Source organism: Macaca mulatta, chromosome 2, assembly GCF_049350105.2.
Source record: "Macaca mulatta isolate MMU2019108-1 chromosome 2, T2T-MMU8v2.0, whole genome shotgun sequence".
NCBI lineage: Eukaryota > Metazoa > Chordata > Mammalia > Primates > Cercopithecidae > Macaca > Macaca mulatta.
The window spans coordinates 1,590,535-1,614,884 of NC_133407.1; the positions used below are offsets into that span (position 1 = coordinate 1,590,535).

The following is a 24,350-nucleotide window of genomic DNA, read 5'->3' on the forward strand; positions in this document are numbered from 1 at the left end:
AGCCTGAAAAGGCTATATTCTGATTCCAACTGTAACATTCTGGAAGAGGTAAAATTATGGATATCGTAAGATCTGTGGTTGCCAGGATCTTACAGAAGAGATGGATGAATGGGCAGAGCACAAGATTTACAGCAATAAAACTATTCTGTAAGGTATAGAATGGTATTACACATTTGTCAAAAACCATAGGAGAACAAACCCTAATAGAAACAGCAGACTAACGGTGCTGACGGCGCTAACGGTGTGCCCATGCAAGCTGCCCACTGTAACAAACACGCCGCTGAGGTGCAAGGTGCTGGCAGTCATGGAGGATGTGTACGTGGCAGAAACGGTGGGTATGTGGGAATTCTGTTTAATTTTGCTATAAGCCTAAAACTGCTCTTTTAAAAAAATGTATCTAAAAACGACAACTCAGTGTTTAAGTATTTTATTAAATCAGATAAGGAATCTCCACATTGTTGCACGTAACAGCTTTTATACAATGATAAGGACATATCATTTGTTTACAAAGAAAGTCTAAAATTTCAACAACATTCAAAGAGCTAACACAGTAAAGGTCATGCAAGTTCTAGAATAGCGAATCATGACAGAACTCACTAATTGTATCCTTTACCTCCAAAAGGCCCATCTCCTTAACGAGAAGACATCTGAAGACCAGGAGCTTGTCACTAGTCTGGTATTTCATTCAGGAATATTGAGCCTGTTACCACACACTGGCTTGATAGGAAGTAACTCAACCCTACTATAGAAGAGGGTTTTCTGAAGAGACTGACTGCTGCAAAATGTATGCCTTTTATTCATGTTGTGTTACACTATGAGTATGTCACACACTTTCATTTAAGTATGTAAGCGTAACACCCAAACCAGGAATCTCGGCTATGACCTTTTCACATAGCTACACTAAATGTCAGTCCAAGATAAAAGAGGAGATTAAAGATAAAACTGAAGATGAAAGAGACTGTGAGTAGTGAAACGATTCCAGTGAGGCTGTAAATCTAGGTGAGTTACACTAAGAACCTCAAGAGACCCCTATGAGCCTCTTCCTAGGAGGCAGTTTCAAACTGCCCTATGACAAACAGCTGATCACATTTATAACGATGGTTCACTCATGTAGCTTCAAACTTATTCATACCTACATTTAATTTATAACCACGAATGGGTAGGCAGACGTGTCAAAGATCTTCTGGGGACTCTCCCTCCCCACACCCCCCAAACCTCCTATACAAAGTCCCCCTGCTTTAAGTCAAAAGGCCAATTCTGAATTAAAACTTGTCCGCACTAAGTTTATAGGAGGTAACATGCAAATAAGGTGATAAAGTTAAAATGACTTGTCAATAGCAAACATTACAAATGTATGCTACTATCCTGTTAAGTAGAGGACCTGGAGAAACCACAAAGATAACAAAAACCCACGTTAAATTTCAAATTTTGTAGTAATTTCATTTTACAGTGGTTGCATTTACCCACCAAATGCTTTATGACCACAAAATGTTTCTGCAACTAAAACTAAAAGATAGGGAATTATAGGAGTTGGGAATACATGTTAGATACTAACGATCTTCAAGCTTTGAAGATGTCATTGCATGAAGAAAATTATGGGAAACACTGTTCCCGATAATTACTTACACCCTTTAGTGTAACATATGGAGACCACTGTCTCCGATACAGACCCTGTGGTAGGTAAAAACTACCTTGTTCTTTATACATTATGGAAGACACTGCTCCCGATAATGTGTTAGGATTGTGACAAAGGTACTGGAAATTTTGCAAAATGGGAATTAGAGTTATACCTTGGATAAACTGAGCTATAAAATTGTGCAGGAGTACTTCCACAGCCTTTAAGTGACATTTATTTATAACTTGGTCACAATTCATTGCATTTAGGAAAACTAGCATTCTTATCTGGTCAGTGCTCACTTCTTAGCAACCCCTAATTAAATTTAATTCATCTCTAAATCTTAGCTTCAACTTTATTCAATTACATTTGGCTTACGGCTGTTTTCCAAAACCCCTAAGTGTTGACCATAAATGCAAAACTTCCAGTATCTGTTGAGTTTTATTAGCAGATGCTGCTTTTATTTAAAAAAACCGACAGTATAACTGTCATAATTATGGAAGGCACTGCTTCCGATAATTATATTCTATAAAAAAAAACATCATTTATAGTGAACTCTGTCACTGATAAATAAACAATAAATATCTCAGTGCCAAAAGGACAGAAAGCTCTCCCCTAAGATTAACACTTTGGCCAAAATTTGGCAGTGTATTATTCTTTGAAGTCTGACAAACAGAGTCTGCAACTAAACACCTGAAACTGGTTCTCTTTCAATGTGCTTTGGAAGAAACAAAAATAACAAAGAACTAAATGGAGGCTTATGGGGAAGGGACAGAGGAAAAGAAAATATGCTAAGTCTTTGGCTTCTGGTCCCCTCTTTTCATAAATGACATTGAGGTGAACATATTAAGGCCTTATTCCTGCAATCAACAGTTGAGCCTCATTTGATCCAGCAGAAGGACCTCCATTTCAGACCCCACTGGCAAGAAAACAAGCCCATCTCTTCGGAAAGTTAACTGTTTCTTTCAGGAATGAGGAAACCAGCTACGTTCCTTATGGAAAGGCTCAGATCTCATTTGGAGAAGGTCTGTCGACCTGGTGTCTCCTATCCGGCATCAAATGAAGTTGGAGGATCACTCGAAGTAAGCGACCCCTTACAGCCTTCAGCAGAGACCAGCCCTTAGAGTTCACAGCGATCGCTCACAAAACTGGTTTCTGACATTTTCATTAACACCACCAGGAAAGAGGCAGTTACCATTACACAGCACTTACGACTCTAGAGAGGGGAATATTCCATCAGGGACATTTTATAAGTGGTTATTCGCTTTAACGTGAAGGACAGGTTGTCTACCCTGGATTAAAAGCTGCTGCCTAAAGACATCTAGTAGTACCAAGATGATGGGATGGAATTTTCACATCAGGTTTTGAAGCCCTACTGAAAACGTAGCACAATCAGCACGAGTCTAGAAACTAGACTATCCTGCTGTTCTGATGTAAGCTACGGGTATCACGTTTAAAACTCATTGTCAATGTCCCAAACGTCACCAGAAAGGGCATTTGCAGCTCCCTGAATAGTCCAAGTCGCGAGAGCCAGCTGGTTTCTGAACAGCGTTTCATTAAAAGCACTGTTATTCTGTCTACGCAGTTTCAAGCTCTCCAGTAAAGCGGACAGCGTGTGGGAGCCGGAGCCCCAGAAGACGTGCCGGAAAGGAGACTCTTTTGGAGACACATAGGGTGAGAGGAAGTAATACTCGACCTATAAAACAAAACGTCGGGCAATTTACACTGTCCTGTGACTTCTGTAGCAAAACAACTGTTCACTTCCAACATAAAGTTTCCCAAATTAGGAATGCTGATCGCTCTTTTATTTTTTTTTTTGAGACAGAGTTTCTCTGTCGCCCAGGCTGGAGTGCAATAGCACAATCTCGGCTCACCGCCACCTCTACCTCCTGACTTCAAGCAATTCTCCTGCCTCAGCCTCCTGAGTAGCTGGGATTACAGGCGCCGCCACCACACCCGACTGATTTTTGTATTTTTAGTAGGGACGGGGTTTCTCCATGTTGGTCAGGCTGGTCTTAAACTCCGGACCTCAGGTCTTAAACTCCTGATCTGCTTGTCTTGGCCTCCCACAGTGCTGGGATGACAGGCGTGAGCCACTGAGTCCAGCAGCTGATCAGACTTTCTGTAGCAGAGTGAGGAAAACAGAATGCTGGGAACCAGGCTAATGCTAATCTTCTAAGGTTAAAATTCTAAAGGAGGCCGGGCACAGCGGCTCACGCCTGTAATACCAGCACTTGGGGAGGCAGAGGCCGGTGGATCACCTGAGGTTGGGAGTTCAAGACTGGCCTGGGGGCCGGGCACGGTGGCTCAAGCCTGTAATCCCAGCACTTTGGGAGGCCGAGACGGGCGGATCACGAGGTCAGGAGATCAAGACCATCCTGGCTAACACGGTGAAACCCCGTCTCTACTAAAAACTACAAAAATCTAGCCGGGCGAGGTGGCGGGCGCCTGTAGTCCCAGCTACTCGGGAGGCTGAGGCACGAGAATGGCGGGAACCCGGGAGGCGGAGCTTGCAGTGAGCTGAGATCCGGCCACTGCACTCCAGCCTGGGCAACAGAGCAAGACTCCGTCTCAAAAAAAAAAAAAAAAAAAAAAAAAAAGACTGGCCTGGCTAACATGGTGAAACTCCGTTTCCACTAAAAATACAAAAAATGAGCCGGGCGTAGTGGCAGGCACCTGTAATCCCAGCTACTCGGGAGGCTGAGGCAGGAGAATCACTTGAACCCAGGAGGCAGAGGGTGCAGTGAGCCGAGATTACGCCACTGCACTCCAGCTTGGACAACAACAGTGAAACTCCGTCTCAAAAATAAATAAATAAATAAAAAGTTTAAAGGAAACGGATTCATTTTATGAAGGAAAACTTTAAATGTGTTCAGATTCTTTTCCCCACTGGAGTATACCCGGAAGGTTTACAGCAAGTCTCTTCCAAGAAGACTAGGTTTGGCCAAGGTCTGAATTAGCAGAAATAGAAAATGACAGCTAAGCCATTAATGCTCCTTCTTCCCTTCTTAACGGAATTCTAGACTCCTAGAGTTTGTCCACTCTGCGGAAGTGGAAGATTTACCCACTAAAATTTTACACATACTTTAGTTCCTCCTTTCCCAAAAGTTCACTTACTCTCATGACACGATCATTGAGCTTCTTCATGACAAACTTGTCCCTTTTCTCAGCATTCCTGAAATCTGTTGTTAGCCTGGAAGTAGCACGGAAAAAGTCTCCACGAGCAGAATACAGCCACTGCAAGCTCAGGCCCATTTCCTGAAACAGACATTCTTCGCTATGAGTTTTGTTTCTAAGGACGCTCTTTTGCGTGCCTTTCTAATTTAACGTGTGTTAGTAAGATTCTGATAAAAGGAACTCGCAGATAAGCTCAAGACTCCAAAAGCACCTTGCACAGGGTTCCAAGCTCTATAGACTGTGATATACACTCTATTTCAGCCCAGCATGTAAGAAAACCATTCTCATTAGGAATTTAAACATAATTATACAATCCTATGTACTATATTGTTTCCAGTTCAATTCTCCTTCTGGGGGAAAACTTCCCTATAGGGGAAAACATTGTGGTTCAATGTACTTCAGGATCGTTATCTCCATCTGGTAAGTTCCATTTTCAACAGTTACAATTAGTTTCAAGAAAGACATAAGGGGCCAGGCGCGGTGGCTCACACCTGTAATCCCAGCACTTTGGGAGGCTGAGGCGGGTGGATCACCTGAGGGAAGGAGTTTGAAACCAGCCTGTCCAACAGGGTAAAACCTCAGCTCTACTAAAAATACAAAAACTATCCGGGCATGGTGGCACACGCCTGTAATCCCAGCTACTTGGGGAGCTGAGGCAGGAAGAATTGCTTGAACCCGGGAGGCGGAGGTTTCAGTGAGCCGGGATCATACCATTGCACTTCTGCCTGGGGGACGAGAGTGAGACTTTGTCTCTCAAAAAAAAAAAGAAAGAAAAAGAAAAGACAAACATAAAAAGATTTGGTTATGAGTGATTTACTTCAATTAAGAGATCTGTTAAAAAATCAACTCCTAGTACCATAAAACTATCTGGAAGCCACTTAATATTAATTTTATTAATTTATTTAGAGATGGGATTTTGCTATGTCGACCAGGCTGGGCTCCAGTAATTCTCCTGCCTCAGCAGAAGTAGCTGGGGCTACGGGCGTGCACCACCTCACCCTGCTTATCAGCTTCACTTAATGGAATATTTGAATTTTAGATGCACAGGATCAATACGAGACAGAATCCTCCTAGCTGTGCTGTCTTTCCATCCACGTCATGTCTGAAACGCACACAGCCCAACTCCTTGTGAGACCGTCATACTCTGTGGCGGGCTGCCTGGGAGACATGAGTGATAGAAAACCTGACATTGCTCTAGATTCCGAAATACTGCTGAGCTCTGTCCTATGTCTCTGATCCACAGCCTCCCAACTTCTGTCAAACAAGTTACAAATTCTATGTAAAATTGTGCCTCCGTTCACTTTAAAATGTACTTTGGCTACAATCATCCTTCCACCCACCAGGAACACATAGGAACACATCACACTTCAAACTACTTGACATTCAGCAGTAAAAACATACTTGGAATCAGTGCTCACCTTTACATCTGCTCTGTACTGGTTCAGATCCCTCAAAAACAAAAGCAGCTGGCTGTTGTACCTCTCATAGTCCAGGTTCAATTCAGTATCATGGGTCAGTTTAATCACGAACTGACCAGCTACTTCTGCCGCTGCTCGTGCCACTTTGTTCAGCTCAGGAATCCTCTCCACCAGTTCCTTATAGGTGTCCATGGTGGTGCCCAAGTAAGGATAATCTGTGTCCTGCAAGAAAAAGCGAGGCTATGGCACTCACGTGAGGTCTACCAGCAAAAGCCTCACATTCTGGCTTCCCCATCGAGGTAAGTTACTACAGCTCCCCGCTGCTTCTAACACATTCCCACCCCAGTGTGATCTCGTTATCTGCTGCTTTAAGTACATTCTTGCTACTTCTCTGAATCTAACCCACTCCTAGAGTGATGACTTTCTTCCAGATTCTACAGAATCCCTGTCCTATCGTATCATATGCCTCGAATAGATTTCTAGCCAAATTCTTACGGCTGTACGTTTTTCATTCTGGGAAGTTTGGGCCTTTATCATGGAAAAAGAGAACACACATGAAATGTACCTTGAGACGAGGTCTCACTCTGTCACCCAGGCTAGCGTGTGCTCATGCACTCCTGGCTCTCTGCAGGCTTGAGCTCCTGGCTCAAGGGACACCCCCTGCCTCAGCCTCCCAAGAAGCTGGGACTACAGATGCCACTGGGCAGCTTAATTAAAAAAATGTTTGTAGAGATATAGACTAGGCATGTTACCCAGGCTGGTCTCACTCCTGGCCACCTCAGCCACCCAATGTGCTGGAATTATAGGTGTGAGCTATTGCACCCAGCCTGATGAAAATACTGTTCAGCTGGACTGTCCAATAGGCAGGCCACTGCTCAATCACTCAAGAAAATCAGCCTCGTTTTTTTGTTGTTGTTAGACAGAGTCCTGCTGTGTTGCCCAGGCTGGAGTGCAATGGCGCGATCTCGGCTCACTGCAACCTCTGCCGCCTGGGTTCAAGCGATTCTTCCACCTCAGCCTCCTGAGTAGCTGGGATCACAGGCATGAGCCACCACACCCAGCTAATTTTTTTGTATTTTTAGTAGAGATGGGGTTTCACCACGTTGGCCAGGCTGGTCTTCAACTCCTGACCTCAAATGATCCACCCACCTTGGCCTCCCAAATGCTGGGATTACAGGTGTGACCCACCACACTCATTATTAAAACTCATACTTAAAGAAGTTTTAGCAATAAACTCAAATGCTAATTAAGCTAATATTAAAACTGATAATGAAGGAACATGCAATAATTACATGTGTATAACTTTTTTTTTGAGACAGGGTCTCACTCTGTCGCCCAAGCTGGAGTGCAGTGGCTCCATCTCAGCTCACTGCAACCTCCACCTCCCAGGTTCAAGCCATTCTCCTGCCTCAGCCTCCTGAGTAGTGGGCTTACAGGTGCCCGCCACCACATCTGACTAATTTTTTGTATTTTTAGCAGAGACGGGGTTTCAACATTTTGGTCAGGCTAGTCTCAAACTCCTGACCTCGTGATCTGCCTGCCTTGGCCTCCCAAAGTGCTGGGATTAAGGGAGGAGACCACCCCTCATATTGTCTTATGCCCAATTTCTGCCTTCAAAGAAAGAAGTAGAAACTAAAAGGCAGAGGCAGACAGCCCAGCGCCGCACCCTGGGCATAGTTAAAGATCGACCCCTGACCTACGGGTAATGTTATCTATAGATTCCAGACATTGTATGGAAAAGCATTGTGAAAATCCCCGTCCTGTTCTGTTCAAATTACCAGTACATACAGCCCCCAGTCACGTTCCCACTGCCTGATCAACCATGACCCTCTCACGCCGACCCCCTTAGAGTTGTGAGCCCTTAAAAGGGACAGAATTGCTCACTCAGGGAGCTCAGTTTTTAGAGACGTGAGTCTTGCCAAAGCTTCCAGCCCAATAAAGTTCTTCCTTCTTTAACTCGGTGTCTGGGGGGTTTTGTCTGCGGCTGGTCCTGCTACAGGATTACAGACGTGAGCTACCACGTCCAGCACTTGTGTATAACTTCTTAAAACATTTTAAGGCCGGGCGCGGTGGCTCAAGCCTGTAATCCCAGCACTTTGGGAGGCCGAGATGGGCGGATCGCAAGGTCAGGAGATCGAGACCATCCTGGCTAACCTGGTGAAACCCCGTCTCTACTAAAAAAAAATACAAAACACTAGCCGGGCGAGGTGGCGGGCGCCTGTAGTCCCAGCTACTTGGGAGGCTGAGGCAGGAGAATGGCGTGAACCCGGGAGGCGGAGCTTGCAGTGAGCTGAGATCCGGCCACTGCACTCCAGCCTGGGCGACAGAGCAAGACTCCGTCTCAAAAAAAAAAAAAAAAAAAAAAAACATTTTAAGCACTCCAGTAAACTTGGTCTCAAAGTTGACACAAGAAGATCCATGGCCAGGTGTAGTAAGTAGCTCTTGCCTGTAATCCGAACGGTTTGGAGGCTGAAGGGGGAAGACGGCTTGAGACTGCAGTGAGCCATGATTGGGCCACTGTACCCCAGCGTTGGTGACACAGCAAGACATCATTGTCAAAAAACAAACAAAAAAACCCCAACAACTAAGATACGTGCAAAAGCAAAATGGAGTCACTAGTGTTAACAAAAATGCAACCCTGAAGAGAAGGGTCTCACCCTTCTATGTCTGATAACAAGGACTAAGGGTTTTTGTTTTCCTTTTTACGAAAATACAACCTTACACAGAGGCCACTGACACCTTGCACCAAAAAAATTCTCTTGTGAGAAAATCTGCCGAGCAACTGCCTGTAAACCTTGACTGATCTTGGTAGTCAAGAATAATTACCTCAAAATAATTATGTAATCCTTGTCATTTGTCCTTTAAAAACTTGCTTTCCTTTACCTCTCTGAATAAAGCACATTCCCATGTACTTTCCCATTCCCAAATAAAGATCATTTCTTTTAGAGAGCCTCTCTCCATTTGTCATTTAAATGAACTGATGGAATGCTTTTGGTTTTGGGTTCCTCAGACTTACCTCACAAAAACAGAAAGAAACTGCTGGGATTCCAGAATACGCAAGGAAAGGGAAAGCAGCATTGTCTAAAGTGAGTTTCTCACTGCAAGAAGAAAGGATGTGTCTTTAGAAAGTTTTCTAAAGAAGACTGTTCTATCATGCTAGTCCTCACATCCGAAATAAATTCTTTAGTTGAGTATCTTTAGGTGTAAGTAAGCTCAATGCAAGGACAGATTTGGATTCTACTTGACACAGGAGGCAGAATCTCTGCTTTTCTATTAGTTTGTTCATTCACTTTTCTCAACTTACACTTTGCTGGCCCAGTTGCTGTCCTGATATAGAGGTCGCCCAGTAACCGGATGTTTCACCTGTAAGATAAGAAATTATCATTAAAACTAACCTTTTGGAACTTATTTATTCAGGCTAGTCACTAACATGTTACTCTATAAAAATTTATAAATAGAAAACTTGTATTATATCTTCTTGAAAAGAAATTATTTATGACAGTTAAAACAGTCTCAATTTTAAGTTATTACTAACTAGGCTCATGTTTTCAGTTCCTTTAGTTATGGTTAGGAAAAAATGTTTCCTTCTTAATTAACATTTTAAAAGTGGGCCTAGGCCAGGTGGGGTAGTTCACACCTGCAATCCCAACACTTTGGGAGGCCAAGGTGGGAGACCACTTGAGCCCAGAAGTTTGAGACCAGCCTGGGCAACAGAGCAAGACCCTGTCTCTTAAAAAAAAAAAAAAAAAAAAAAAAAAAAAAAAAAAGCCGGGCACAGTGGCTCATGCCTGTAATCCCAGCACTTTGGGAGGCCGAGTGGGATGATCACATGGTCAAGAGATCGAGACCATCCTGGCCAACATGGTGAAACCCCGTCTCCACTAAAAATACAAACATTAGCCAGGTGTGGTGGTGCATGCCTGTAATTCCAGCTACTCGGGAGGCTGTGGCAGGACAATCACTTGAACCCAGGAGGCGGAGGCTGCGGTGAGCCAGGATTGCTCCACTACACCCCAGCCTGGGCAACAGAGGGAGACTCCATCTCAAAAAAAAAAAAAAAAAAAAAAGCACCCAAAAAACCACGGTGGCATACCCACAATTGTAAAAGCCCTCTTTAGGCTCCATAATATGCCTATCTTGTTTCTGGTTTCTTCCTTCTAGTGCATCTTATGCCACCAACCTAACTGGTAAATTCATTATTGCCTTGCTTGAGATCCTATAATCCCTAGTATCCCTTGGGATCAAAGCCAATATCTGCTGTCTGACCTGTATCTAACTTTACTTACTCCAATACACAGCCTCTAATCCCATTAAGCAAATGTTTTCTTTCATATGCTGCTCCCTCACTCAAAACTATGGTAATTCTTTATTCAATGAATATTTCATACGGCTTTCTCAAAGTATAGTTCAAGTTGATTTCAGCCTTCCTTAGCATTGTGACTCTACAGACAATCCCCTGTGGGCACCTGCACTACAGCTCAGGCCTCATGGCATTTTGTTATATATTCCTAAAGAGACGACATATTCTTTGAGATTGCAGCCCTTCATATACCTCCTCATCTCATATGGTTCAACAGGCAAGTATCTCTTTAATGATGCTGCTATAGAATTTATTCTCAATTCCTAGTTTTTGTTACTGACTATGGTTTTACATATCAGTGTTTTTTATCTCAGGTCGATTCAACAAAAAATTAAGTCATCCATTTTTGTAATGAGGTATATACTCACATCTTGCATTGTTTTCTCAATCAGCGTATACAACAACGGGCTGGCAGAAACCTTGAAGTTGCTGGTACCTGAAAAGAAATTATTTTATCATTGCCCCTTCTCCACTCCAGTAATTTTCACACTGCTACTTCTACAAGTACTTGACAAGACAGTAATCTACATCAGTGGCCCTACGCAACAGCTATCCTATTCATCAAGTAGACAAAAGTAATTTTGGTATCAAGTTCTTTAGCAACTATGATAACTTGACTCAAGTGAGGCTCTTACTACTCCTTGAGTTTGCATACTTTAATCCTAGTGATCTTTTTAAAAATATCAGCAGTTTTAGGTTCAGCAGCAAAATTAAGATAAAGGTACCTAGAGGTCCCATAAATCCACTGCCCCGACACATGTGCAGCCTCCCCCATTAGCAATTTCACATTTAACTTTCTGGTTCACCCAGGTTAGAGCTACAACATGCTTGCTATACTCAGCACATTCTGCTGCAAACACACAACAGGGAAATAACTAACCTAGAGGCTTAATTGTAACTCTTTCCTTTTTCCCCCCATGTAGACATTTCACTATTCTCAGTTCATCAGCTACATCTGCACTTTCTTTACCCCATTCCTGTTGAATGTAATCTGCACTTTAAATAACACTCAAACTCTGTCAATTTTCTGCTGCCAGTGAACATTCAAACTCTTCTAGAAGTATGATTATCCAATATTTCTATCAGTGATGCCACAACATAACAGGATGTGAATTACTCTCTAAGTACCATTCTATATGGCATAGTTTAGTTTCTTCTCACCTCAAAACAGTCCAGACTTATGGTCCTAAAACTTTAGTGCATCAGAATTACCTGGCATACTTGTTAAAGTTTTTTGTTTATTTGTTTGGGTTTCTTTGCTTCAGGATACTTTGTCCTTAAGAAAATAGTAAGTTTTTATTCCCCAAAGGTTGCCCAAAAAAAAAGCCCAGTTTTTTTGTTTGTTTCTTTGAGATGGAGTATCGCTCTGTCACCCAGGCTGGAGTGCAAAGGCACCATCTCGGCTCACTGCAACCTCTGCCTCCCGGGTTTAAGTGATTCCCCTGCCTCAGCCTCCTGAGTAGCAGGGATTACAGGTGCCCACCACCACGCCCAGCTAATTTTTGTATTTTTAGTAGAGATGGGGTTTCACCATGTTGGCCAGGCTGGTCTCGAACTCCTGACCTCAGGTGATCCGCCTGCCTTGGCCTCCCCAAGTGCTGGGATTACAGGCGTGCGCCACCATGCCCAGCCAAAAAAGCCCAGTTTTTAGACCAACACTCCCATTTCTGACTCAAAGGTCTGGGGTGGACCTGAAAGTTTGCATTGTAACAGTTCCTGATGCTGCTGATCTGGGGGCCACATTGAGAACCACCCACTGCTCTAGACAAGGCAATATGTGTTCATTGTGTAACTTGACCGACTATTTAAAGGAAGGTTAAGATACAGGCTGAGGGCAACGGCTCACGCATGTAACCGCAGCATTTTGGGCAGCCGAAGTAGAATGCCTGAACTCAGGAGTTTGAGACCAGCCTGTGCAACATGGCAAAACCCCATCTCTATAAAAAAAAATTAGCCAGGTGGCTGAAGTGGGAGGATCACCTGAGCCCAGGAGGTCAAGGCTGCAGTGAGCCAAGATTGCGCCACTGCACTCTAGCCTGAGCAATCGAGTGAGACCCTGTCTCAAAAAAAAGCTTCCTTCCACTTCAAAGTAGTTTACCCGGCCAGGCATGGTGGCTCACGTCTGTAATCCCAGGCCAAGGCAGGCGAATTGCCTGAGGTCAGGAGTTCGAGACCATACTGACCAACATAGTGAAGCATAGTCAATTTTTTGTACTAAAAATACAAAAAATTAGCTGGGCGTGGTAGTGAGCACCTGTAATCCCAGCTACTTGGGAGGCTGAGGCAGGAGAATCACTTGAACCTGGGAGGCGGGGCTTGCAGTGGGCCAAGATTGTGCCATTGCACTCCAGCCTGGGCGACAAGAATGAAACTCCATCTCAAAAAAAAAAAAAAAAAGTAATTTACCTGAATTCATAAACAGCTAAACAAAGGGATACTTACCAAGCACCGCTTTATCCAGATTAATGTAAGTGAAAGCCTTTAAATGCAAGGATGAAAGGTATCCCTAGAAGAGAAAACACTAATAAGTACAAATCTGTTCATTTATCACATACAGTAGCAATAGGGATTCATTTTCAATTCTGGACTCTATTGAGACTAAGCGCAAAGGCAAAAATGGTAAAATCAAACCTAAAAGAACATCATTTCTGGAGGACAGCCTGAACCCACAAGCTCAGGTGCCCAATATGGGAATAGATGATGGTAAAGAATACCTCTAGCCATTCAGTGGCACCAACCGATCCAAAGTCTCCAGCACTCCAACTGGCAAAGATAATGCTTCTGCTGGGCTGAAACCCATCTGAAAGAGAAGAAAGTTAGCTTTATCTTGGGAACGGTTATACACGGGCAAGGATGGAAGGTATCCTACTTCAGATGAATCAGAAAGTCTAACTCCAAGATAGCAGATTCCAAAATCTTCTTTTCTGAGCCAAAAAAGAAAAAAAAAATACTAACAAAATCTTTGAGACTCCAGGTGAAAGAATAAAAGAATAGGAATAATTTTTTTTTAAGCAACCTACAAAAAGCAATATAGGAGATTTGCAAATAAGATTTCGAGTACATAGCAGGGGCCAGTAGTCGCCCTTTTACAATTTCATTCTTTCAGTTCCTTAACTTCTGGACCCAGAGATCACTGAAAACAGTGTAAGCATGATGATGCACATCTTGAGAATAATTTGCATAGAAGTAAATCAAAACATTGGATTTTTTAAAAATAACTCTAAAATAAAATAAAAATTCACAAATTTAAGTTATAAGAAGAGTTTGCAGAGAAACTACACTTGTGACAGCGCCTTTTGGGGATACATATATCACTGCCCTCCATCCCACCCACTTCCCTCAGTATTTTTTTTTCTCCATTAATGTACTCTGTATTAAATAAAGATAAGCATTGCAATTTGCCTTGTGACCCAAAGATTCAAGAATATGATGATTTTGAATGTGTGGGTGGGTAGGAGTGTGAAAGAGTGGCAAGCAGGACAGAAAGGCTCAAAAATAAAACAGGCGGGGCACGGTGGCTCACTCGTAGCAGTTTGGGAGGCTGAGGCGGGTGAATCACTTGAGGTCAGGAGACCAGCCTGGCCAACATGGTGAAGCCCCGTCTCTACTAAAAATACAAAAATTAGCCAGGCGTGGTGGTGGGCGCCTGTAATCCCAGCTACTCAGGAGGCTGAGGCAGGAGAATGGCTTAAAGTCAGGAGGAGGAGGTTGCAGTGAGCTGAGATCGTGCCACTGCACTCCAGCCTGGGCAACAGAGTTAAACTCTGTCTCAAAAAATAAATGAATAAACATAACAAAATTTCAATAGCTGTTAGGCCTCAGTACATGAGTATAGAGGTATGCTACTGCTTTCAAATAGATTACTTAGGGACTATGGTCCGCCTTATCATGCTGGATACATCAAACTAAGCACTAGGGCTCAATAATCCACTGTCTCAAAGAAACTGGTGATTTTTAGCACAGCTAAGACATTTTATGGAAAGCTGTTTCAAAGAAAAAGGTAGCTACAACAAAAGACAATCTGCCTTGTATTTAAGAACTAGAGTCTGGCATGAGGGAACCACAGGAATGCAGGCAAAGCGAGCAAAGCACAGTACAACATCTAGAACCATCTGTAGTGCACCAATATTCAAAGGAACCAAAATTTGTACTCTACCTTTTAAGACCATATCTGAGAACATCTGGGCAAGTTTCAACAGGAGAGCTGTCCCCACACTGGATTTTGCAGCTCCGGGGCCCCACGCATCTCTCTGGGCCCCAACCACAACATAGTGATCTTTAAAAACAAAAGAGGAAGAATTTAAATAAGCTTCTAAACTTTTCTACAATTAGCACATCAGTAGAAAGGTAAAAGTGCAGTATATGTATTAAGAATAAAAGCACCTTACTTCAAATCTGACTAAAAATTCTGGGAATTAAAAATTCACATGAGAATATTAATTTTACTTTACTAGTAGAGCTACTTTTTTCCTACACTACTAATTAAATTTACTGACTACTTAAGTGAAAGAAAAAAAGAACAGGAATAATTTTTTTTAAGTAACCTACAAAGAGCAGCAATATGGGAGATCTGCAAATAAGATTTTGAGTATGTAGCGGGGCCAGCAGTCATTTTCTTATTTCTTAGTAGGTTTGGCTATTTGATTGCATTTAAACTCAACTCCAGGGACTGGCAAACTACAGCCTGCATACCCATTCATTACGTACAGTCTATGCCTATTTTCTTGCTTCTACAGAGTTGAACAGCTAAAACAGAGACTGTATAGCCTGCAAAAGGTTTATTATCTGCCCCCTTAAGAAATTTGCTTATCACTGGTCTAGTCAATAACTTAGAATAGATTTTCTAGTCACAATGGTCAATTTTTAACAAGAATTTCCTAGGGCCTTATTACCTCCCAGTAAAACTGACACATAGGCCGGGCACAGTGGCTCACACCTGTAATCCCAGCACTTTGGGAGGCCGAGGCAGGCAGATCACGTGAGGTCAGGAGCTGACCTCATAGAGCCTGACCAACATGGAGAAACCCTGTCTACTAAAAACACAAAATTAGCCAGGCATGGTGGTACACGCCTGTAATCCCAGCTACTGGGGAGGCTGAGGCAGGAGAATCACTTGAACCTGGGAGGTGGAGGTTGCAGTGAGCCGAGATCGCACCACCGCACTCCAGCCTGGGCAATGAGAGTGAAACTCCTTCTCAAAAAAACAAAAACAAAAACAAAAAAATCTGACACATAAACAATTCACTTTAGGACAGATAAGATTAAGCACTTCATAAAACCAAGCCAAGCCAGCATCGTACACTCCCTCCTTCCCTAGCCACATCCTTAAGAACAGCAAAGAAAACAACAACAACAACAACAACAACAACAAAACCAAGAGGGGTGGGGGCGGTCTTTACCTGGTTCTACGAAGCCTTTAATAACTCCAAAGATGTTAAGAATTTTTGTCTCTTTCAGCACATTGCTCACCGTGAGCTTCACACTCTTGTTTTCCGAGGTTACCATCTTACACGTAGAGTCTGTTTTCCAGTCAGAGGGACAGTCTCCCTCCATATTTCTAGAACCAGAAAGTTCTGAGTTATTGTTCCTTGCCCAAAGTTTACTTTTGTCTAGTGAGGCTCTAGATTAAGAGGACATATAAACAAAACTTACTCTCGGGCAGGCGCAGTGCCTCACCCCTTTAATCCCAGCACTTTGGGAGGCCGAGGCAGGTGGATCACAAGGTCAGGAGTTCAAGACCAGCCTGACCAACATGGTGAAACCCCGTTACTACTAAAAATACAAAAATTAACTGGGCATGGTGGCGGGTGCCTGTAATCCCAGCTACTCAGGAGGCTGAGGCAGGAGAATCGCTTGAACCTGGGAGGCAGAGGCTGCAGTGAGCCGAGATCACACCATTGCACCCTACCCTGGGCAACAGAGCAAAATTCCTGTCTCAAAAACAAAAACAAAAACAAACTTACTCTGTAGTGGTGAACCATTTGTGTCTTACTTTGATCTGTAGGCAGCCAACTGAAAACCATGAATTCCTAGTTTAAGCAATATTTTACAAAACTTCCAACTGTCCTCATCTGATATATGCCTTTCCGCCAGATATAGTTATGTAGTTTATATTTGGAATACATACCAAGATGGACTCAAAATGAAGTTCTTTTAATATATAAAAGGATAGTAATACATTTTTATGTTTCCCAACTGTCACCACTAATAAGGATAGTATACATTCTTATCTCAGTTATAAAAAATATTCCTCAGCTGGGTGCAGTGGCTCACGCCTGTAATCCCAGCACTTTGGGAGGCTAAGGCAGAATTCCTTGAACCCAGGAGGTGGAGGTTGCAGTGCGCCAGGATCACACTACTGCACTCCAGCCTGGGCAACAGAGTAAGACTATCACCAAAAAAAAAAAAAAAAAAAAAAAATCCTATGCTTCCCCCATCTAATTCCTCTGTGTTACCCCAAATAATAGCTGTTCCTAAGGGGGCTTAATTACACAAATATAGGTTGAAACATTATTACTCCCCTACTACATAAGGGTAAGATGCGTCACTGGCTTCACAGGTTGGTTACGACTTGTAGGTGGTAGGTAGAATGAGTCAACAAAAATCACCTATGCTAAAGGCCTCTTAGCATTATCAATGATCATAGTATGTTACACACTCCTTCCTATGCTAAACGCCTCTTAGCATTATCAATGGCCATAGTATGTTACACACTCCCTCCCCTACGCTAAAGGCCTCTTAGCATGATCAAGAGTCATGGTATTTCACATAGTCCTTACATACAGACGTTCTTCATTTGAGACTATCAAGTAGAATATATTTTCACTATCGAATTATGTTAAAGAAACAGGATCAGAGAGCCTATGTCATACAGGAGATAAATGCTTTCATAAAGGTCTGAAACTCGATCTCTATCCTATAACAGGAAATGAGAAATATGTCCACATCCAAATCAAAATTAATGCTACGTACTGTAACAGAACTGGGCTGTTTTTAAAGAGGAACACTAACACTACAGGGGAGGATATCCAGGAGCGCCATGACCATAAATGGTTTCTCTGGAAACCAGCATGAGAAGTGAGGCTTCTCAATCTACAGACAAGGAAACTGGAATCATCCCGTGTTGCTTAGAAGAAAAATCCAGACAAATGGATGTTTCAGGGAATGGGATTTTATCCCAATATGAATTCTAACAGATTCTCTCCACTAACTGAATGGGTTGCCACAGGCATCGTGCCTCAGCACAGAAGTACTTGAGCAGAAGTTATGCCAGGAATCTTGCACAAGGAATTCACTGGGGTTGTAAGTCTCCTTATTCTCCTGCATTTGTAAGTCCATTATTAAGATCTCTTTATAGAGAAAAATTCATTTTTATCTATACCAAGGTAACAGCTAACTATCTTCCAAATTCCCAAATGTGGAAAATTATAATCATGTTTAACATTTTAATCAACATATTACCGTTCTTCCCTAACCATAAAACCTCACCCTGCAAGACAGCTTTCAAATAAAAACTTACCCAAACAGCTTTTCTGCAGCAGCTCTGGAGATCGTTTGGACAGGTATATTAGGCAATCCTGACGACTGAGATGGTGGAAACTGAGTGTGATTGAAGGAAGGGAATCCAGGCGTGTAAGGGTCACCTGTTCCCAGATGAGCCTAGAAAAACAAAGAGCAATTCGCTCCATCACATACTTCCTCAAAAGTTCTCTGTAAGATTCGGAGTTGGTATAAGATTCGGATTTGGTATAAGGCTGCAGCCCAACCTTAGTTTACCAACTTGAAGCCTCAAAAATCTGAGTGGCTATACAATGTGACTCCTGTTTTCATGGCACATGGAAATTCTCAGTTCAAGGTACTATTGATAAAGTACTTCTACCAACAAATAATAAAGCCTCAAAGTCAATGTAATCTATCTTCTTGCTTACTGCTAATGCCCTCCCAGAAAAAGAGCATTTAAGGAAGACACAGTGCTATTTCTGCTAATATAGGAATCCAAGAACAATTCAAAGAACTCAAAACAGCGATTTACTCAAGAAATAACTCACATGTCCAAAGAATGAAAGGTCTGCCTTAACAATAGGAAATTTAGTCTGGTCCATATATATCAAGACACCAATTGCATTTAAGCTTTCAGCATTTGCAACCTAAAAGAAAACATATAAAGCTCAGAAAATGAAAATCTGATCATATGAAATGAGAATACATCTTGGACATTATGCTAAAGGCCAAATGGTTACAGAGGACTAAACTCAGAATACTTCCAAATATTTCAAATTGTTTATCTAGTAATGTGTTGTTAATTGTTTCCTGAAAAATTAACTCACTTGTTTGCAAAGTAAGAATAACGGGCCGGGCGTGGTGGCTCACGCCTGTAATCCCAACACCTTGCAAGGCTGAGGCAGGCAGATCATGAGGTCAGGAGTTTGAAACCAGCCTGGCCAACATGGTGAAATCCTGTCTCTACTAAAAATACAAAAATTTGGCCGGGCGCGGTGGCTCAAGCCTGTAATCCCAGCACTTTGGGAGGCCGAGACGGGCGGATCACGAGGTCAGGAGATCGAGACCATCCTGGCTAACACGGTGAAACCCCGTCTCTACTAAAAATACAAGAAAATTAGCCGGGCGAGGTGGCGGGCGCCTGTAGTCCCAGCTACTCGGGAGGCTGAGGCAGGAGAATGGCGTGAACCCGGGGAGGCGGAGCTTGCAGTGAGCTGAGATCGCGCCACTGCACTCCAGCCTGGGGCACAGAGCAAGACTCCGTCTCAAAAAAAAAAAAAAAAAAAAAAAAAAGAAATTTAAAAATACAAAAATCTGCTGGGCTTAGTGGCAGGCGCCTGTAATCCCAGCCATTCGGGAGGCTGAGGCAGGAGAATTGCTTGAAACTGTAAGGCAGAGGTTGCAGTAAGCCACTGCACTCTAGCCTGAACAAAAGAGCAAAACTCCATCTCAAAAAAAAAAAAAAAAACAAAGAATAACGAAGGCCAGGAGTGGTGGCTCACGCCTGTAATCCCAGCAATTTGGGAGGCCGAGGCAGGCGGATCACCTGAGGTCAGGAGTTCAAGACCAGCCAGGCCAACTTGGTGAAATCCCCTCTCTACTAAAAATGCAAACATTAGCCGGGCCTGGTGGCAGACGCCTGTAATCCCAGCTACTCAGGAGGCTGAGGCAGGAGCATCACTTGAACACGGGAGGCAGAGGTTGCAGTGAGCTGAGATCACGCCACTGCATTCCAGCCAGGGTGACAGAGACTCCATCTCAAATAAAAAAAAAAAAAGAAAAGAAAAGAAAAATAACAAAAACCCATCTAAGACAACCACTTTTTTGAGTCCCACTGTCACCCAGGCTGGAGTGGCACAAGTCACATCTCACAGCCTCCAGGGCTCAAGCAGTCCTCTCACCTCAGCCTCTCCAAGTGTTGGGATTACAAGTGTGAGCCCTGCCACTTCTTTAAAAATGCAGAAATCACCACTGTCCTTTGATATGTTCCAATCTAGTTCCTTGTGTATGTTTGGCTATTTATTTTCCTTTTTATAAAACATGCTTTTAACTGTATTCTGTATATGCATAAAACTGAGTTATACAGATAAACAGCTTTCACTTAAGCATTTCTGATTAGGGAAGTGGAACTTATTTGATTTGCTTAGCACTTTTAATAAATTATATTATCTGGTATGAGAGTTTAAGATCGCTGGTTTTCAGAATGTAAGAATATTAACAAGAAATATAACTTACCTGAAGAGTAAGATACCAAAGTACTGTATTGAATATTATATATATATATATATATATATAAAATAACCCACACTCACCTTTTCTGCAAAGGTGATTTTTCCTGCTCTGACAATCACTATAGATCCATTCACAGGAGAGTCTAAATCCTCAAAGTCTTTTTTAGTACCAAAATTAGCATGGACCAGTTTACCCTAGAACAAAGACATTAGATTTAATGAGCATTATGGTATTGGAACAGCTCTAAAATCTTGAGACAAAAGAGTTTTATAGATCAAACCTAAGACAGGCAACCCAAGTAAGAGATAAAAGGAGGCCAAGGCCTAAAAAAGACATGAGTTCTAAAAAACTTTATAATTTTTAGGTCAGAGGTATTAGAATAAAATCAAAAGTTTTAGCCTCCTATGTCTTTCATGCTTTTATTCCACACTGCCTTTCATGTAAAGGGCACTTAGATTAAAGAGGCCTGTGTAGGCTGGTCATGGGACTGGAGGCCTGGAACAATCTTCGCCTTGAGGACATCATAGAAAGAGGTTTTAACCGAAAGACCTGACAATACATCTGTCCCAAAATTAAAATACCATCTGTTACAACAAAGTGACTTGCATACACCAACTTTGGATGTGTCATTATGTTCCTAAGCTAAGAAGAGTCCAGATGAACAGCTATAGACAGACACTAACACCAAGCACCTGAACACGGAAAGCTGGAAGCTGAAGAAAAATCTTCAATGTTCTTTAGCAGAACAATCTACCATCTCTAAACTCCTGGCTTACAGGCAGCCAGGCAAAGTGATAAAGCACAAGTATCCAGAAAGGCAAGGAATCACCACAGACCTGCACCTGCCTCGAAAGGTATCCACTGGAGATGCCCGACTCACAAATGTGATTTTTTTTTTTGAGATGAATTTCGCTCTTGTTGCTCCTGCTGGAGTGCAATGGCGCAATCTCCACTCACTGCAACCTCCGCCTCCTGGGTTCAAGGGATTCTCCTGCCCCAGTCTCCCAAGTAGCTGGGATTACAGGCACCCACCACCACGCCTAGCTAATTTTTGTATTTTTAGTAGACTTCAACATGTTGGCCAGGCTTGTCTCTGACCTCAGGTGATCTGTCTACCTTGGACTCCCAAAGTGCTGGCATTATGGGCGTGAGCCACCACGCCCAACCACAAATGTGATTTTTAAGCTGAAAATTATTCCATCTATCTGTTCTCTATTTCTGTGTTAATTTGACTGTATCTGCCTAAGTTTAAAAAGATCAAGGGCTGGGTGCAGCAGCTTACTCCTGTAATCCCAGCACTTTGGGAGGCCGAGGTGCATGAATGGCTTGAGCCCAGGAGTTTGAATTCAAGACCAGCCTGGTCAACATGGCAAAACCCTGTCTCTACCACAAATAATAATAATAATAATAATAATAATAATAAATAAAAATTAGCAGGACGTCCCAGCTACTCGGGAGGTTCACTTGAGCCTGGGTGGTGGTGGAGGTTGCAGTCAGCCAAGCTCACGCCACTGCATTCCAGCTAAGGCAAAAGAGTGACACCCTGTCTCAAAACAAAAATAAAAAAAGATCAAGCATTAATGAATCAAGCTAAGACTAGGCCCCATCCAAGATGGATATTTAGATCTGTCCCCACAGGGAGGATATGCATTTGTTTAGCAAATACTACTATGTATGGTCAGCCATTCTCCAAAGCTCTGGGACATGGCAGTAAATAGAACTAACCCATGGTTCTTCATTTGGCTCACATTCTAACGGAAACAAAGGTATAGATAATGTCAGGTGCTATCAGTACCATAAAGAAAAAATAAAGCAGGATATGGGGAAAGTAATTAGAGAGAGAAGACATTGCATGTTGACTGTGTCATTAGAGGGTTGAAAACCAAAATATCTCTCGATAATTTACATTTTACAAGTAAATGTATAACTCCTAAGAATAGAAAAGATGAGTTTTGAATGATTCAAGAGGGAAAAGCATCTCATGCACTGTTTTGCCTTACTTACAGTAACTGTTGCAGCCTTACTATATGCCACATAACCCCCAGGATTCTCCACCAGGTAAACAAGTCCACCATTCTTATCAACTATGATCACCGAGTTTTGAGCACTGTTAAAAAGATGAAGTTAAAATAAGCCTAAGGTCATCCTTCCAAAAAACACAACAGCTTACATTTAGTATGTCTTGCATTATTTGGCTTCAGGAAATTTACCTCTAAATCTTAAGCTTAATTGTTATTTTAAAAGCCTTTGGGCCACATGTGGTGGCTCACGCCTGTAATCCCAGCACTTTTGGGAGGCCGAGGCGGGCAGATCACCTGAGGTCAAAAGTTCGAGACCAGCCTGGCCAATATGGTGAAACCCCACCTCTACTAAAAATACAAGAATTAGCTGGGCATGGAGGTGTACACCTGTAATCCTAGCTGCTTTGGAGGCTGAGGCAGGAGAATCAGTTGAACCCAGAAGGCAGAGGCTGCAGTGAGCAGGGACTGTGTCACTGCACTCCAGCCTGGGCGACAGAGCAAGACTCTGTTTCAAAAAAAGCAACAGTAACAAAAAGTCTTTGCTATATTTAGCACACCTGAAAATAGCTACTTGTATAAAAATAAGTTTACCATCTTTCAACATACCTGTCCTTGACCTGAATCTTAACAAAATGTTGATCACGCCAGACTTTGCTGAGTTTAAATTCACGAAATTGATTTTCAATATACAATGCAAGATTTTCATCTTTTTGAGATCCAGCCTCACGAGGGACATATAAATTTTCATTCAGCAGCCTGGAGGAGAAAATGTCTTTTAAATAAACTTAAGTTTAATTTAAAATAAACATTTAACTCAAGGATTAAACAAATTGTTTTGAAAGCAAAATATTATCCCTCATAGTTTAGATAAACGAACTGTGACCCAAAACTTCTAGATTAACACAAACTAAGAAAAAAAAACTGTGCCCCAAATCTTAATTTATAACTTCACAGCTTCTTTACCCACTATAAAGGACCCCTTCAAGAGCCTCATCATAATGTATCTGCTGAGGGGAAATGAGTAGCTTCCAGGAGATCTACTATAAAGTCAATTATAAAATCTAAGATAGTACTACTGTGCTAAACAGGGTGCATAGTTTCAATTTTCACCTACTTGTGAAGCATTTCTGAATACCCTGAAGCAAAGCTGCTCCTTGGTCTGATCTCCCATCGCTCTTTCTATTTACTCAGCATATTAGTTCTCACATGTTTGTGGGGTGGACTATATTCTCACTTTATCCATAATATCTGGTGTACAGTAAATAAGCACAAAAGCATCAACTAGATGAAGTAGAAAATGCCATAACTTAAGACTAAAGAATTACAGTACCACGCTAACTATAGGAAGCTCGAAAAAAGGAAAAGATAAATTTATTATTTGCACAGAGGCATGGATGTGCAAAGATAGTAAAACTATATGGACAAGTGTTACAGCTCTTAGAATCTGTCTAGCATGCTTTCTGGCTTTTGCCAGAAAGCCCATTAAAAATAAAATAAATAAATATAAAATAAAAATCTGGCCAGGTGTGGTGGCTCACACCTGTAATTCCAGCACTTTGGGAGGCCAAGGCAGGAGGGTCGGTCACCTGAGGTCAGAAGTTCGAGACCAGCCTGGCCAACATGGTGAAATCCCGTTTCTACCAAAAACAAAATTAGCAGAGTGTGGTGGCACAAGCCTGTGATCTCAGCTACTCAGGAGACTGAGGTAGGAGAATCACTTGAACCTGGGAGACAGAGGTTGCAGTGAGCTGAGATCGTGCCACTACACTCCAGTCTGGACAACACAGGAAGACTCCATCTCAAAATAAATAACTAAATAAATAAAAATAAAAATCTAAGGACAGACCGGCCTGGAAGACATGGTGAGACTCCGTCTCTTAAAAAACAAATTAGCTGGGTGTGGTGCTGCGTGCTTATAGTCCCAGCTACTCAGGAAGCTATGGTGGCGGGATCGTTTGAGCCTGGGAGGTTGAAGCTGCAGTGAGATGAGATCGTACCACTGTATTCCAGCCTCCACCAGAGGGAGA

General features: G+C 42.4%; 1 protein-coding gene and 1 non-coding gene across 3 annotated transcripts in view; one reads left to right on the plus strand and one right to left on the minus strand.

Moving 5' to 3' along the window:
- Window positions 1–411: 411 nt before the first annotated feature.
- Window positions 412–24,350, minus strand: part of TFRC (transferrin receptor) — a 32,959-nt gene continuing 9,020 nt past the window's right edge. Inside the window, exons 5-19 of one of the 2 annotated variants that reach the window (XM_015132553.3) lie at window positions 22,930–23,079; window positions 22,307–22,409; window positions 20,383–20,496; window positions 18,619–18,717; window positions 18,090–18,229; window positions 15,970–16,127; window positions 14,727–14,846; window positions 13,285–13,370; window positions 13,013–13,076; window positions 10,939–11,006; window positions 9,515–9,573; window positions 9,227–9,308; window positions 6,211–6,432; window positions 4,733–4,873; window positions 412–3,311 (exon numbers count right to left, since the gene is read on the minus strand). In XM_015132553.3, coding sequence (XP_014988039.2) covers window positions 3,069–3,311; window positions 4,733–4,873; window positions 6,211–6,432; window positions 9,227–9,308; window positions 9,515–9,573; window positions 10,939–11,006; window positions 13,013–13,076; window positions 13,285–13,370; window positions 14,727–14,846; window positions 15,970–16,127; window positions 18,090–18,229; window positions 18,619–18,717; window positions 20,383–20,496; window positions 22,307–22,409; window positions 22,930–23,079 — 1,849 coding nt within the window. In that variant the 3' untranslated portion in view covers window positions 412–3,068. 2 annotated transcript variants of the gene reach the window in all.
- On the plus strand, window positions 23,747–23,806 carry LOC114676560 (U7 small nuclear RNA). Its single transcript, XR_003727616.1, has one exon. It is a non-coding gene; the product is annotated as a U7 small nuclear RNA (small nuclear RNA).